This window comes from Fusarium oxysporum, chromosome 12 (assembly GCF_000149955.1).
Source record: "Fusarium oxysporum f. sp. lycopersici 4287 chromosome 12, whole genome shotgun sequence".
NCBI classification, from domain to species: Eukaryota; Fungi; Ascomycota; class Sordariomycetes; order Hypocreales; family Nectriaceae; genus Fusarium; species Fusarium oxysporum.
In genome coordinates, this window is record NC_030997.1 from 866,781 (window position 1) to 881,785 (window position 15,005).

At 47.7% G+C, this 15,005-nt stretch overlaps 7 protein-coding genes across 8 annotated transcripts; 4 read left to right on the top strand and 3 right to left on the bottom strand.

Annotated features, from left to right (window-relative positions):
* Positions 1–342: 342 nt before the first annotated feature.
* Positions 343–2,204, bottom strand: FOXG_13400 (uncharacterized protein; the record flags this gene model as incomplete). Of its 2 annotated transcripts, XM_018393379.1 has the most annotated exons (5): positions 1,533–2,204; positions 1,395–1,486; positions 1,280–1,345; positions 1,072–1,227; positions 343–1,008 (listed from the first exon to the last, which is right to left on the bottom strand). In XM_018393379.1, the coding sequence occupies exons 1-5, from the start codon at positions 2,140–2,142 to the stop codon at positions 343–345; spliced, it is 1,590 nt and encodes a 529-aa protein (XP_018252633.1). In that variant the 5' UTR covers positions 2,143–2,204. The 2 variants fall into 2 exon arrangements, with proteins under 2 accessions (XP_018252633.1, XP_018252634.1); XM_018393380.1 differs by having other exon boundaries at positions 1,395–2,204.
* A 2,564-nt stretch (positions 2,205–4,768) lies between these two features.
* Positions 4,769–4,996, top strand: FOXG_21161 (uncharacterized protein; the record flags this gene model as incomplete). The annotated part of the gene is made up of 1 exon (XM_018401488.1): positions 4,769–4,996. One exon carries the CDS (start codon positions 4,769–4,771, stop codon positions 4,994–4,996), a length of 228 nt encoding a protein of 75 aa, XP_018252635.1.
* Positions 4,997–5,988: 992 nt separating this feature from the next.
* Positions 5,989–6,213, top strand: FOXG_21162 (uncharacterized protein; the record flags this gene model as incomplete). Its single annotated transcript, XM_018401489.1, has 1 exon — positions 5,989–6,213. The coding sequence occupies one exon, from the start codon at positions 5,989–5,991 to the stop codon at positions 6,211–6,213; it is 225 nt and encodes a 74-aa protein (XP_018252636.1).
* A 1,056-nt stretch (positions 6,214–7,269) lies between these two features.
* FOXG_13401 (uncharacterized protein) lies at positions 7,270–7,954 on the top strand (the record flags this gene model as incomplete). Its single annotated transcript, XM_018393381.1, has 3 exons — positions 7,270–7,422; positions 7,480–7,751; positions 7,804–7,954. The coding sequence occupies 3 exons, from the start codon at positions 7,270–7,272 to the stop codon at positions 7,952–7,954; spliced, it is 576 nt and encodes a 191-aa protein (XP_018252637.1).
* A 936-nt stretch (positions 7,955–8,890) lies between these two features.
* FOXG_13402 (uncharacterized protein) lies at positions 8,891–10,339 on the top strand. Its single transcript, XM_018393382.1, has 2 exons — positions 8,891–9,748; positions 9,805–10,339. The coding sequence occupies exons 1-2, from the start codon at positions 8,992–8,994 to the stop codon at positions 10,206–10,208; spliced, it is 1,161 nt and encodes a 386-aa protein (XP_018252638.1). The 5' UTR covers positions 8,891–8,991; the 3' UTR covers positions 10,209–10,339.
* Positions 10,340–10,531: 192 nt separating this feature from the next.
* On the bottom strand, positions 10,532–11,719 carry FOXG_13403 (uncharacterized protein). Its single transcript, XM_018393383.1, has one exon. The coding sequence runs from the start codon at positions 11,634–11,636 to the stop codon at positions 10,668–10,670; it is 969 nt and encodes a 322-aa protein (XP_018252639.1). The 5' UTR covers positions 11,637–11,719; the 3' UTR covers positions 10,532–10,667.
* A 213-nt stretch (positions 11,720–11,932) lies between these two features.
* On the bottom strand, positions 11,933–14,303 carry FOXG_13404 (uncharacterized protein; the record flags this gene model as incomplete). The annotated part of the gene is made up of 3 exons (XM_018393384.1): positions 11,933–13,341; positions 13,391–13,937; positions 13,989–14,303. The coding sequence occupies 3 exons, from the start codon at positions 14,301–14,303 to the stop codon at positions 11,933–11,935; spliced, it is 2,271 nt and encodes a 756-aa protein (XP_018252640.1).
* Between the last annotated feature and the right edge of the window lie 702 nt (positions 14,304–15,005).

Here is a 15,005-nt window from a genome sequence, read left to right on the forward strand (position 1 = left end):
TGGTGTTTCGGAATTCCGTTAGCGTCCTATTTCCTAAATCAGTGATGCAAGTGGTGCTATGAGGGAAACAACCATTACCGATATGGAAGTGCATAAGCACCAAGTTGCATAGAGTCAAATAATGGGTATCATTCTTCGCCCTGTCTCTGATAACAAAACGGGGGAATGATGTACAAATGAACAAGAAAATGAGTGGCAAGTCACATCACTATCGCATGGGGAATGTTGACTACGTTTCCAGGTCTTCCAGGCACCCAGTTGCTATCATGGCTTATTGTACTATGTATTCTTTCCGTTCATGTACATTCAGTACTGTCAATACTGCCCACTCCATCACACTGCTCACTCGACCGGGCCATCGTCCGTTGGCTCCTGTCGACCCTGGTCTCTCTGCGACAGATCGGAAGCACCAGCCAACTCCGAGCCAATAACATATCTTGTCTTGCGGAAGACACTCTGCACCAAAGTCTCATGATCCTCCTTCCACTTCTTGTAGTTCGCCCAACCCACCTGTAACTGCAGCGAGTAGTCGGCACTCTTGACCTTGCTCTTGTAGCTGGGATCATACTCATCCGGATTCTTGGGGTTGACTCCCTCGTCGAATGGTACACCACCCATGACGTTTCGGAAGTAGATCATAACATCACTAAAGGTGTTACCTGGCTTTGGCTGGGGGGAAGCTGCCATGGTAAGTGGCGGTACCATGCCGTAGGTTTGTTTGACGCCATTTTTGACCTTGCCATTGTACATCGGATGGGACGTCGATGTTGAGTGACAAGAGGCGCATGCCGAAATGAAGTTGTCGGCTGGGCCATTCATACGGCCGTTCCATCCCCATGTGGGCCGTGTGCCGCCCTCTCGGATTCGAATCTTCTCTGCTTTCGGGTTGATATAGCATTCTCGCGGCTTAGCCACGTGGTGCTCGGCCTTGGTCTCCTCATAGACCTTGTTCGTTAACCAATGGTCATTGCCCCACTGAAGACCGACAAGAGTGAGTCTGTCCCAAGGCTGAGTATTTCACAACGAAGTCAGCATGAGTAAATCTTTCCTTGGTTATTGGGAGTTACTCACGCCTTTCCCGGGTTCGTCTTTGTTGTACATGAAAGTGCCAAAGACCCATCCAATTGGTGAGCGCTTATCGACGACGGCGAAGTCGACTTGGATCAGACGAAGTGGCGATGCGAAGTCATTACGCTCTTTGCCATTGCTTGTTGACTTGGAAATGACCTTGTCGCTTGTTAGAGATCACAGTCCCGGTGTCATAGTCGGCACAACTCACTGCATGCATTGTTGGGGCCCCATCTTGAATGGGCATCTGCTCAGGCGTGGAGTTGTTCAATAAGATCTAGTCACTGTCAGTCATGATTTTCCACCAGTGTAAAGCGATTTCCTACCTTGAAAACACATGTTCCGACTGGAAACTCTTTGTTCTGGGAGAAATCAGGGTTATCGGGATCCTTCCACATGTCACCAAAGACAGTAGCACCTGGAGGAATGTTAGACGAAGACAGATTAAGCATGATCAGATATACCAGTAGCGTTGTAGAATCCAACTGCCCAATTTTGCAGGGTGTCTTTCTGCGTCGCAGCAAACTCTCCTGCAGGTGTCGCTCTCTCGAATGTGAAGCCATTGATGGGTTCACGCTCGGTACAGTTTGAGTTTGGGTCCCGATAATGCATCCAAGGCGCATGGTACCAATCTCGGACTGTGTTCTCATTGAGACGAAAGTCTTTCTCAACATTGCCATCAAAACAGTATTCTCTGATAGTCTTAGCAAACTGTTCAGGGTCCTTCTCGTAGTCGACCTTCAGCCATGGCGCATTCTTGCCCTCGAAATCACCGGGCAATCCGGGGGCAGGGATCAGTGGGGAGGGAGCGTGGGGGAGTGAACCATCCTTCTGTGCCTTGAGGCTAGCCTTGAGAATGTCCGAGGTGGGATAGTCGTTACGGATCTGCCAAGGACTGAAGCCAACAGGAGTTGGGTGAATGGAGGAGGTATGGAACTGGACTTGTGCTTCAGTAGCCTGCAGCTTCTGGCTGTCACTCTCTATCAGCGATGCAGCAAGGCCTGTTCCTCCGAGAGCAGCGCCTCCGGCTAAGAGCTGGCCTCGAGTAATACCCGCCAAAATTCGGAAAGCCATATTTCTGATTCACCAAAGCAGAGACTGGAAGAACAGATAATCAGAGACAGAGCACGCTCAATTGTGCGAAAGACTGGTTTTTAAGGGCAAAGACCCCTACAGAGATGGCTTTTGATAGAGACCTGCCCAGACCCTAGCCGCTACGAGAAGCAAAGACTAGGCTGGCGGCGGCTGAGCTGAACATCCCCGCCGACCATTGGAATCACTCCCAATAACAGTATTAATTGGCGATATCTCAGTGGCTCGGCCCGTCCCCATGACTAAGTCCCGTTCTGGGCCCAGGAACTATCCCTTGTGGCGCGAACGTGGCTCGCTGACCTGAGATAAATCACTGCCGTTTGTGTCTAAGGAACCTTCAGGGGTCTCGTAGCGCTGAATCCGATTGGCGGCACAAGTGCAGCTGAACTGCTATCACACTTTTAGTGAGTGCAAGATGACTTTGAGCGAAATCTCATTGGTCAGGAGCCGAGAGCAGAGGAACTACTTTCAATAGGCAAATCAGTAGTTCAGTCACATTCTTACACCAGAGTTTCTTTCCAAATCGATGCATACGCATGCTTAATACTATTTATGCATACTGTGCTTTTACAAGGACTACGTGTTAAGCCGTTTCGTACTTATGGAGTAGGTCGTGTGCCTTAAATATGCGTTTGTAAATCGTTCCTCGCAAATCTTCCAGCGTTACTGTCATCAAGTTTCACCATTCGCCATGCAATGCATATCGATAAGGCAGCGGGCGGTGAAGATGCACGGTCAGTCTTTCTAAATGAAACGCATCTAGGTAACAGACGCCCGCTAGGAGATCTTTCAGTGACGAAATAAAAGAGAGACAGGCCCATGCGATGGTTTACTGCCTATTGTTCTTTGTTCAGGCGCGCAGCGGAAGAGGATGAATCAGACAAAGAAAGGGTTTCCTAAACCTGTTCAGTGATGAAGAACACAATCGTCACAGATGAAAGAGCGACAAGGTATACAAGGTGAATACGCTGAACAAACAAACTGAGCCTCTTCACGTATTAGACCCAGGTATAAAATCCCCTGGCCTCGTCCCCTTCTTGGCAGCGCCATCAACCTCATCGGTAACTCTTTCATCACAAGTGCTACCTCACTTTACCATTTTATTGACAAGTATCCAGCCTCCGGTCGTATCAAGAGCTACCGAAGCAATTCCAGACAACATCAACTTACTGCAAGACTTTCTCCATCTCACCTCGCGACCATGGATCCCTTTCCTCAATTTTCTGCTCCTGTCTCAATCCCTGGCTCGCCGTCTGGGGACAAGCAGGAGCACTATCCCGACGCTCTTAGTCAAGATCCCCAGGTCCATGAGTGCGGAAAAGGTATTCGCTGCCATTGCCAGGGCTGCGATGGTTGTACTGGGAAGATCTACTGCATCACCAGCCTCCAGTGCTACGATTGCTATTGCAACTGCCCCGTCTAGACATTTCTCTTGGTTTGAGATGAGACTGCTTATTTTTTTGTTTGCATTCCTGCTAATGCGAGTTACTTACGATTCGCGTAGGCGATATTTGCTGATATAGGTTGGGATGCTTTCATTTTTGGAAGTAAAAGTTTGCTCTGGTACTGTTATTGAGTGTGTTTCCTATGCAGAGTCGGGGTGCAGGGGATGGAAGAGGCTTGATAGGTAGCTGAACAGGTCAGGGGAGGATCAAAGAAAAACTTACAAAACATTACCACTAGCTCCGTTTAATTGTGTTTAACATTTTATGTGATAGTGGGGCCGTAGACCGCAATAACCTTTCAACTATCTTGATATGTAATACATTTTGTAAAGGCTTGATTGTGCGGAAGGAGAAAAACTTGGTGTGAGCACTGGGAACCTTCTACAGTGTGATGTTAAACCCACCTTCTACATAAGATATGAGCTTTGACCAACGTCTCAGATGTTTTGGAATATGAACAAGGGGAACATAACGCGTCCCACGTACGAGAACCCATCCCAACACATTGAAAGGACTTTGTTGACCTTATTCCTGCAAACATGTAGCCAAATAAGCACAGGAAACGAAAGTGCAAAGCGCTAAGAGAATCCAGATATTCACGGGTAACATGAAAGTAAATATCCGCGGTAAAGGGGATTCCACCTTCGCAACTGATTTTTTTAGCCTTCGTTCTGTCTGTCTGCTCTAGTTTGGAGTTGTTCGACTAATTAAGCATTCAAAGAGCCATTGTTCAGCGGTTAGGCCTTGTTGAAAGGTCTTGTTCACAGCGTAGGCAAAGGGAATGGAATCATTGGTTGGGAACAAAGTAAAACAGCTCATTAATACCAAATGAAATGAAAGTATGAACATAAAACGAAACACCTCCATCGTTCGCACAGGATAATGAATTGCCCCAACAGTAGCCACTGCATCGGTAAACTATGGCCGAACACCGCCATGAACAAGTGGTTCAAGGGATCTTGACAGCGCATTCTTATTTCTCTGAACGGAGAAGGTCGAATTTCTTTCAGCGCATATAAAATGCCATGAGTTTGCCCTGCAACCTGGAGAGAATCGTCACTCACATCACAACTTCTACTACCAACTCACAGCAGAACATCAACAGCATCACAGCTACCAACAACTTCACACACACAAAACAATCAACACCAATCACCATCATCATGTATCCTTCCACTGGTTTCACCCCTGAGTCATCGGCTCCCACTCCACCCACCGAGGCAGCTCACGGCTACTTCCCTTCTCTCATCCCCGCCGAGTTTGGTCCCCAGCCTATTCAGTGCCCCCACAGCACTCGATGCGAGTGCACCGGCTGCAGCGGTTGCAAGAACGAGATTTCTAACTGGAGTACCATGCAGTGCTCTAACTGCAACATTAACTGCCCTGCCTAAGTGGCTTTTTTTGATGTGCATAGGTTTTTCATTTATGCCTTTTGATTCTCTCTCCCAGCGAAGTTTAAGCTATATGCCTATTCACAGCGGATTTGAGATGGTTTCTTTGTTTTGGGTTTGTCCTTCCTGGATGCTTAACATGTTTTAGGTTCGTATTTCTCCTTTGTGTGCTTTGCGATGGAGAGGTTCGGTGGAGTACGATGGATCATGGATCGCTAGCTGACTAGTATGGAGAATGAGAAATGTTAAGTAAAGCATATTGAACAGGTTCCTCGGTTTTATTCTTTAGTTATTTATCTGATGCGATAATAGGTGCTGTACACCGAGAAACCACAATGTGTCATGGTTGCGGTCTTAAGGTCTAAACAACACGATATAGAATGAATATATCCTGTTTCAGTGCTAATATGTGCTCCGCAGCTGAAATACCAACTTTAACCTTCCTGAGATTTCTGAAGCTTATGCTTCTAGCTTCTTAAAAAGATGTATCTTTTCTCGTGTGAACACTCACTCAGCGTTGTTTGCTTGACGCATCCAGTCTGCTTTGCGGCTTTTGGTGCTTAGACACTCCTGATATCTTATCCAAGGCTCGAAGATAAAAGTTAACTAGGTATGAGGTAATATGATCAACATGATATATTTTCACCGCTGAATGAGACTGTGATTCCGTGAATATCACACAGAGCACCACGTACATCCACGGGCGCAGGCAACTCTTACCCAGCACCGCAACTTTGCTAGAGAATTGTAGCTGAAGCACGACAGTCAAATCCTTCATAAGATCGTGGAATATCATTCCGCTGCCCGCCGTGAATGTCCTTTCTTTTTTTGTATAAAAGCGAGGCACCATTTCGACAAACTAAAGAAACCTCACACTTACATTACCGCAACGTCTCCTGCCACTTTACCCAAGACATCAAACCTTTCACGTCTATTAACATTTCCATAGAAATAATAGCCATTCTTCGACCACATTCAACATACATCCTTCAATGACCTCCACGATCGCCATTTCGATCCCATTTTCTCCCTATGCCGATGTTGCTGCCGAAATGCCATCTCCAATCCCGGCCAACGGTGGTGTCCAGCCCGACCAGTGCCCTCACAGCGAGATATGTCAATGTGCGGAATGCCCCGGCTGCAAGAACTTAATTTATGTCTGGAAGACTGAGCAGTGTGCTGCATGCTACATGGACCACCCTGCCATTGTTCAATAAGGGGTTGGCTTCAACTCATTTGTGTTCGACAATAGAAACATCTATTGCACTAGATATTGCTGCAAACGCATGTCACTTATAATCATCAAAAGATAGCAATTACATGACTACCATTCAGAATTCGTCCTTGAAATGGCCAAGTGAATTGCAATGGACCTCTGTGGATACGAGCCTGACGGGTCCTGAACCACTGACTCTTTCGGCCTGTAAGGCGCTGCAACATTGTGCAGCTTCATCAGCAGTCGAGATTGCTGGTGTAACACCAACTTACCTCCCGATTATGTATAGAAGCTCATAAGCTCCAGATGATCTAACTCTTCATTCCATACTGTTGGTGTTCAGTGTTTTGGTTCAACTTCCAGTCGGGGAGGCTAGGTCATGTCTGGGCAAGTCCACAACAGCCCAGGAAAAAGGCATGCCAGTGACATCACTTTGAAACATAACAGCCTTATAATGCTGGCATACTAGACAGTGGAACTTTTATTCCCGGAGAAAATCTCGTGTAGGCGGCCAATTAATCTTGCGACTGGCTCAGTGCTGCGCCATGTCGATAACGCAGGGATGAGGCTCCTATTCTTACAAGCGGTGTCGCTGGCTCAGCAACATTGGAGATCAGAAGACGACAGACAATATGGGAAAAAAACATAACCGTTCTTCATTCTCTCACTTTACATTTTGAAGAATTTTCATCCTTCTTACATTGAGCTCTTCCTACTTCTTTCTTGACATTGATGTCTTGCAAAGCAATCTTACATGCTCCACCACTAGATGGGTCAGCATGGCCTCTGTCATCCTGACTCCGCGACCCTGAGGCTGACGCTCGGAGAAACCATCTCAATCCAGGATGAAATCTGACAGGATTCAAACACTCGAGCCACTCACTGAGGCTTGGACTCAAAGAAGCGGGACGATATTTTTATATCCTAGCCTTGGGAGATTTCCTTTATCATGGACATATCTACTTCCGCAATTCCGATAGAACTCCCATTCCTCGATCAATAGCTGCTTTCAATTTAAATAACGCTTCCATAATATCGTGGTGATATCACTACCAAAATGACTTCCCGACGCCCAGATCTTTCGCAATACCCAACCGGATTCACGGTTCTGCGCATCTTCCAAGCTGTACTAAACATTATCACCATCGTCGTCACGTCTTTCACAATAAATGCCGTGGTTATTCCGGGGAATTGCTTGTTGATCATAACCGTACGTAAGAAAATGTTCCGATCGTCATTGGAAATGGCTTGCTGACTTTGCTTACAGAGCTCTGCATCACTTCTGGTCTCAACATGGATGGCCTTTGCTCATATGTTCTCCAACCGCCTCTTCAATTACTTGGTCGCCGCGATTCTTGACACCATTCTCACTATATTTTGGCTTATATCATTTGCCGTTCTCGCGGCGCAAACAGCGGTGTTATGGGCCCATGGCACTGATTACTGTGAAAACAACAAGTGCCCCGACAGCCTCAAGACCGTGACGAGTTTTTACGGATACGTCTTTGCGACTTGCGTCGGTCTTGGTGGCTTAGCATTGTAAGTTCGCAAGGAGCTTTGGGGAAAAGTCCATCATACTGACCACTTGCAGTCTGTTCTCATGCATTTGCCTTATCTTTCATGGCATTGTCAGCTGTCGACAACATCGATATAACCAAATCGGCACGAATAACGTCTCTGAACCAATTTTTGTCGGCGACAGACATCCCCAGGGCTCGACCGAGTATCGGCCTTTGGCATAAGCTAGTTAATTGTGGCAAAAAGAATTTAATGATATCAATGATTATTTCTGGAGTAACTTCTCGTGTTGAATCTGTCCATGAACCCTGAGACCCGCGGTAATTCTTATCGGGCGCCGGTAAGATAAGATAAAGATCAATAGATAAAGGCCTCCCTTGTGGGTCAAGCCATCTGCTAGCATCTGCTAAGAAGTACTTTTACTAGCGATTAATTTTGCCTATACAGACAGTACTTCTTATTGTGTCATAGCATATAACGCTCGCGCAGCATGTTTCTCAACTCACGAACTGGTTCTGTTTACGTTACGTGATGAAGGAGATATTATAAAACAACCGGGGGCAGAACCCAGAGCGTTTGCCGATGAATCTTGTCCTGGGCGTAATGCAGCAAATATTGTGATAATTTAAGACAAGACAAAACGTAGTAGTAGTACTCTTATTGTCCACCTGCATCAACTTGTTTCATTGCCAACCGCTCCCTTCACAAAGTCATGATCATTTGGCATTTATAATTCTCTTCTATCCTGTCAGAGCGAACGTAATCTGATGAGCCGCCGACCATGAGGCAACTTTAACCATCTGCCCCGGCCAAGCTGTCAATTTGACCTGAATTTCCGATGCCGTCCTAATCCTCTGGTTACCCTACGCTTGCGGCTGCTTCAAGTGGGGCCGACCGCCAACCGCCGACCGCTCGACGAAGTGACAGCATTAATTTAAAAAAGCTGTTATGACTGACAGGTCTCTCATGATTTCCATCAAACTAAATCATACGATATCAGGAATATCCAAAACACCGTTACATGCTATCGTTATCAATTTGCCGCGATACTATGCTTAAAACACGTCTCAGTTCAATCGCCGAGTCGGTCGGGTCGGGATCCACCTTTCGGGGTCCAAAAGCGGAAGTCAAATAAGTCCCCGGGACGGGAAATTATATCAGATCAAAGTTTCCGGATGATTCGCTTCGGGCTCTAGATTATTAGCATTTCTTAGCAAGTCTTTCGCAATACTACCATAGCCCTTGTATAATTATTCACCGTATGACAGCTACGACAATGGCATCGCTTACATCCACTGTTCGCAGAAGCGCAGTTGTTCTTGAAAACGTACCAACAAAAGCTTTCACATCGCTAGCAGCGTCACAATCTTCGAGAGGTCGGACTTATTACACGGTCGCGGACACCTCAGTTCAAAGAAGAAGCCTAGCCAGCTGCCAAAGGAGTCTAGCATCGAGACAACCTTGTCTTTTACACTCACGACATCCAACCCAAAATTGCATCATCGGCCGCGCCAGATTTGCGACCACTACGACCATAATGGCAGAACCAACAGTCCACTCTCTATTCGAGCCTGTCACTGGCACCTGGCAGTACGTCGTCTCGGACCCGAACACCAAGAGCGCTGTCATCATCGACCCAGTCCTAGACTATGATCCCATCAAAGCAGCCATGTCGACGGGATCGGCTGATGCCATTCTCAAGACTGTAAAAGACAATGGCTTGAAGATTGAGATGATACTAGAGACGCATGCTCATGCAGATCATCTGACTGCTGCATCATATCTCCAGTCAGCCCTTGCCAAAAGTCAAGGTTCCAAGCCACTCATCGGCATTGGAAAGCTTATCCGCCAGGTTCAGACCTTGTTCGGAGAACGATATGGCATCGACCCAAAAGAATACGATACTGTTTTTGATAAGCTTTGGGAGGATAATGATGAGTTCACCATTGGCACTTTAACCGCCCGTGCTGTTCATCTCCCTGGTCATACACCGGATCACATGGGATACCATATTGGCAGTAAGCCTACTTCAACCTAACACTACCTTGAAATGGATCACTGACTTGCTACCTAGAAAACGTGTTTGTTGGCGATTCTATCTTTCACGTTGACATCGGCTCCGCGCGCGCAGACTTCCCCGGCGGCAGTGCTGAAGCCATCTTCAACTCTGGCCGCAAGCTCCTTGCACTACCAGAAGATACAAAAATCTGGGTAGGACATGATTATCCGCCGGCTGGTCGGGAAGCCCCCGTTCCTTTCGCGACGGTAAAGGAGCACAGAGAGAACAACAAGCATCTCAAAGACGGGACGTGCGAGCACGACTTCATTGAGATGCGAAGGAAACGCGATGAGTCCCTTGCTGCACCTCGATTGATCCATCCATCATTGCAAGTCAACATTAGAGGTGGGCGACTCCCTGCGCCGAACCCAGCAGGGCTGAAGATGATCCATCTACCAGTGACGGGTTCGTCGTGGTAGAGAAGCCTTGTAACCCAATGCCATTTGTAAGAGATACACGCTGTACGAGAGCCTGGAGGCGGGTGTTTTTATTTTGATGTTGAGGATTGATAGTTTAGGCAGCCAAAACAAATTGCAAATCACTCTTAATATCTTCACTTTCCCTCTCTACTCTGTGCTTGCCGGTATAGGATTACGCTTTATTTTAAATCAAAGAAAGCAAAATCCAGCGAGGATGCTGACCCTCTTTCGCTGACCAGTGCGATTCTGTAAAAGTGTTTATAGAGCGTAAGTGTCGGCGATGACCCATCAGAAACTTCGGGATTTAATAGTTCTATCAGCATCCCGCATGCTTAAGATACATCAAATAATAATATTTTACTCCAAAAGATCCAAAAAATATTCTAATCTATATTCTAAGTTTAATAAACGAGTGAAGGTAACCAGTGATCAAGCAAGACTTTCTTCTAACAACGAGGTCTAAGCAAACAGGAATCCGGCCACCAACCCAGCACCAAACATAGAAGCGATACTGATAAAGGAGCTCAATCCCATCGTGGCCATACCACTGATACCATGACCACTTGTACATCCACCAGCGATGCGAGCGCCGAACGTTAGAAAAGCTCCGCCAACCAGAACCATTGGCAGTGATGCCTGTTCACTTTGTGCCATGACCTCCCGGATGGCCGGAAAGTTGGATAACGTCGCCCAAGATCCCATCATTAATCCACATGCAAAAAGGATGTTTTGAGGGACTGATTTAATACCCTTGCCACCGAAAATATCCCAGAAGAACTTTCCAAACTCCTCATAGGCACCGCTGACCCCAACGGGCTTCTCGGTCAAGATAACAGACGATAACTGTCCGAAGCCTATGAGGAGGCCACCGACAACCGGATGAAGCATGGTAACACTTCTCGGGGCAATGTATAAGATTCCGGCGAGTATCGCAAGCATCGTTATCTCATACCCGACGAGAACCTTGCCTGCAGACAACCCGGTAACATCCATAACCGATGTGTTCCGAGCACGGCTCGTCGGCGGCTTGACTATGTACGGCTTACACCGCACCCAGATAACGCCCGCAAGGAGCGACGTACATGCGAGCAACCGACTGGCGCCAATACCCGCCGTGGCCTGCACGAGGACCGTCCCGGGACAAGCACCCGTTAAGCTTATCCCCAGACCTAGCATGGCACCACCAATGATGTTACCGTCGTACGGGCCCAGCCACCCGTGCGAACTTGCTGATCGGGTGGGAATCTTGGTGGATTTGGTGTTGTAGAGGGTGAAGATTGCGGCGCTGGTTGCGGATGCGGTGAGGAATGTGGCGAGCATGTGAAAGTCGGAGAGGCGGAACTGATTCTTTATGACCTGCGGATTTGCTACGCCTGAGAGAGTGAGGCCTGTGCCGAAGATGGCACCTGTTAACAAGCTTGTTGCCATGGTTCACAAATAAGTCTATGAAGCGCTTTGATGCAGTTTATTGACGATAAAGTTCGAGACACACGGCAGAGGCTGAAAACCTTTGCTCTATAAACTCGCTCTATCGCTGTCTAAAATCACGCTTCGTTTCCGCTCTAGTGCATTTTAAACTCGCTACTAAATCATCTGATCATTAATCTAGTCCCCGATGAAAATTAGAGTTTTGAAGACGCCGATATCCACTGATTTCTCCGGGGCGGCTCGGGGAAGACGGACGGAGTGGGGCTGTGGCTTCGGCGCCCGGTAGTCGGAAACAATCAGTCATTTTCTGTTTCCGTCTCGGTACCAGGACGGCACTCGCTTCTCCTTGCATTGGCCAACGCGGCTGTCACCGCTTCGTCAAGATCGGCGTGGAAGAAGGGCCTGTCGGTCGGGAAAACCGGTCTGAGACCTTGTTTTTCTGCTGGTGTAGCAGGTGATGACGATTCGATTTCTGTGCTTGTTCGCGTGCCGATTGTGCTTTCGTCGTCTGTGCTGCTCTGTCGTCTTCTATTTTCGTGCGCCTCGTCAAATGATCTTGCCAATGGTAGAATTGAAGTCCAGCTTCCAATCGCATGACCATTCTCTGTCGCTCTTTGACCAAACCCAACGGCTGTCAAAGCTCGTCTCGCCCATCGATTTCGCAGTCCGCCAAAATGCCATTCGATTGAATATGGGCTCGCCCATCGATCTAGCGCATTTCTCACATCAACCAGGCCCTGAACACTGGTGATGTCAATATTGTGAATTGTTGAACAGTCGATCACGACTGCTCGTAACAAGGGCAGCTCTGTATCTCCTTTGTACACGGCAGGTTTGTCACACCACAGAGCCTCCGACTTGTCGCACTCCGGCTCCTCGGTCGCCCGTTTTGTGTGAGTGTACACGTAATCTGTCAACGTCTTGAAGTGCATTGCTTGGTTGAGATAATTGAGGCCTTCAGGGAAATGGTAGATCAAGATGCCTGGGTGGGGGCTTTCGACTGGGATGTCTTTGTTTGAAGCGTCTTTTCGAGAAAGACTCAAGTAAATATCACGCGATGGTGCCTTCTCGCGCGCATTCGCAGACAATGATTGCTCGTAATCGCTTGGATCAATCTGCTGGACAGTGACCCGACCCAGGAACTCGCCGCTGGTGCGCGCAATGCGAACGAGAAGAAGTAAAAATGAGAGACCAGTGGTGACATAGATACCTGTTTCGAGTCCAGTAAATAATGCTATCACAACTCCAGCCACCCAGATGAAGAACTCGAAAGGCGACAGTCGCCAATACTTCATCACTGTAGACGGAGAAGCGACGAGATTCGAAACAGCATGGATAATCAGACCAGCCAGAGCGGCTCGTGGAATGAAGTAAAACACTCCCGTAAGAGCGTAAAGCGCAAGAAGTAGCATGAAGGCGCTGAAGAGACCAGCCATGGGCGTCTTGACACCAGCCTTCGACAGAACAGCCGAGGCGCCAAATGACCCCGTGCATGAGTAACCACCCAGAAATGGCCCGATGATATTTGCTGTACCTTGAGCCATGATCTCTTGCGATGGGGCAACTTCGTATCCGTGCTTCTTACCAAAGCTTTTGGCGATAGCGATATGCTCGACGATGAGGATGATAATGATGATGGGGCTTTGAGGGAGAACAACGCCAATGAGATCAGGCTTTAAATCAGGAAGGCCAGCGTGGACGAAACCTGTGATGGATTAGCGCTTGAAGGGGACAAGATTGAGTGGTTGACGTACCTTGGTTGATGTGTCCCACAATTCGGAACTTGCTCTCAGCTTCCTTCAAGTTGCGGTTGACCAGGAAGCTCACCAGTGTATATAATAGCATGGCGAAGGTGAGGCGCAGGGAAGACATGATTGACCACATCTTCTTTCGCGCAGGCTGACGAGCCTCCAACTTGGCAAAGACAAACTTCGCTAATTCCAGTAGAACAAGACAAGTAATACCGATAGCAGCGTCCAACTTGGTGCCGCCCAGGTTCTTCATTGTCGATATGAACACTTTGTAAGGCTCTTCACGTGTATTGACGCCGTGGATGCCCAGCAATACAGGGAGCTGAGTACACATGATGGAGATGCTGGCTGCTGTGATGAAGGCTGACACTGGGATGTAGGGGATGACTTCGACGAGCCATCCAAGACGAAATAAGCCCATTGCAAAGAGAATAATACCAGTCATGAATGACAACGTGCCGGCGATCTCGGCACTTGTATATGTATCTGGTCGTGATTCGTGGACGTGGGAGATGACTTCTCCAACGAGAAGGGAACCGACAGCGGTGGTCTAGGGCCTCATGTTAGCCAAGAAGTAAAAGATTTCGGTTGACCGACGTACTCCAATGACAATGTCTTTCGATGTTCCAAACAACCAGTACGTTGCCGCACCAGCAAAAGAAGTATACAGCCCAAAGTCTGGCGGTAGCGTAGCAAGAAGAGCATACGCCATGGCTTGAGGAATAACGACCAACCCAACGGTCAAACCAGCAATACTATCACCCAACAGCCACCGCCAGTTGTATCTCGGCAACCAATTCAAGCAAGGAAACAAAGACTTGGCAAACCGAAGTGAATCATGTCGGCTTGGAACGCACTCGCCCAGCGCTTCCTTCACTGTCGGTTCAACTTCGTAATAATCGATCGACTTCTTCATGATTGCCCCAGAAAGAAAGTAAGGTTATTTTTGAGGAAAATCAAGTTTATTTTGTGGGCCGTTGGGAAGGATTTATAGATATCATGGGTGAGGCCGACAGCCGTGGAGCGAGACGGTAAAGTCGGCGGGGCCGCTGTGAGACGTTGGTCGCCGATCAGTTGGGGCCGGTGGTGACGGTGCCGATATCCTCGGACGGTCAAGAAGATGCAGGGAGAATCGAGATCGGGCCACAAAACCTGTTGATCTGTTTTGCTTGTTTTTCAGACGTCTTATCGGCCGGTACATGCGGTACAACCCTTCTTTGGGGAACTCGGTGCGAAATGGCTGTTCGCTTCAGAACACGATAATGAATGGCGCTCCAAGATACGAATGAAGAAATTGTTGAGGACCTCTACGATACGCAGGAGTGAGCATTGAACATTTGATATTTCGGGATATTTTAATTTATTTTATTACAGCATGACATTTATCCGTACTTGTAACTGTTCCCTTCCTGGCTGTCTGATAGTATGCGGAGTCTCCGTAAAGCATTCAATGCTACAACATGGAACAAGCACATTCTCATAAGACGCTTTCATGGTTCGAATATTCAATTACTTTCATTATATGCACCTATATAGACAAAAGAATAACTTGCTTGAAAGCAAAACCTGGGACTGGCTCATGCACAAAGAACGCTCCAAAGTCCCTGACAACCAAATT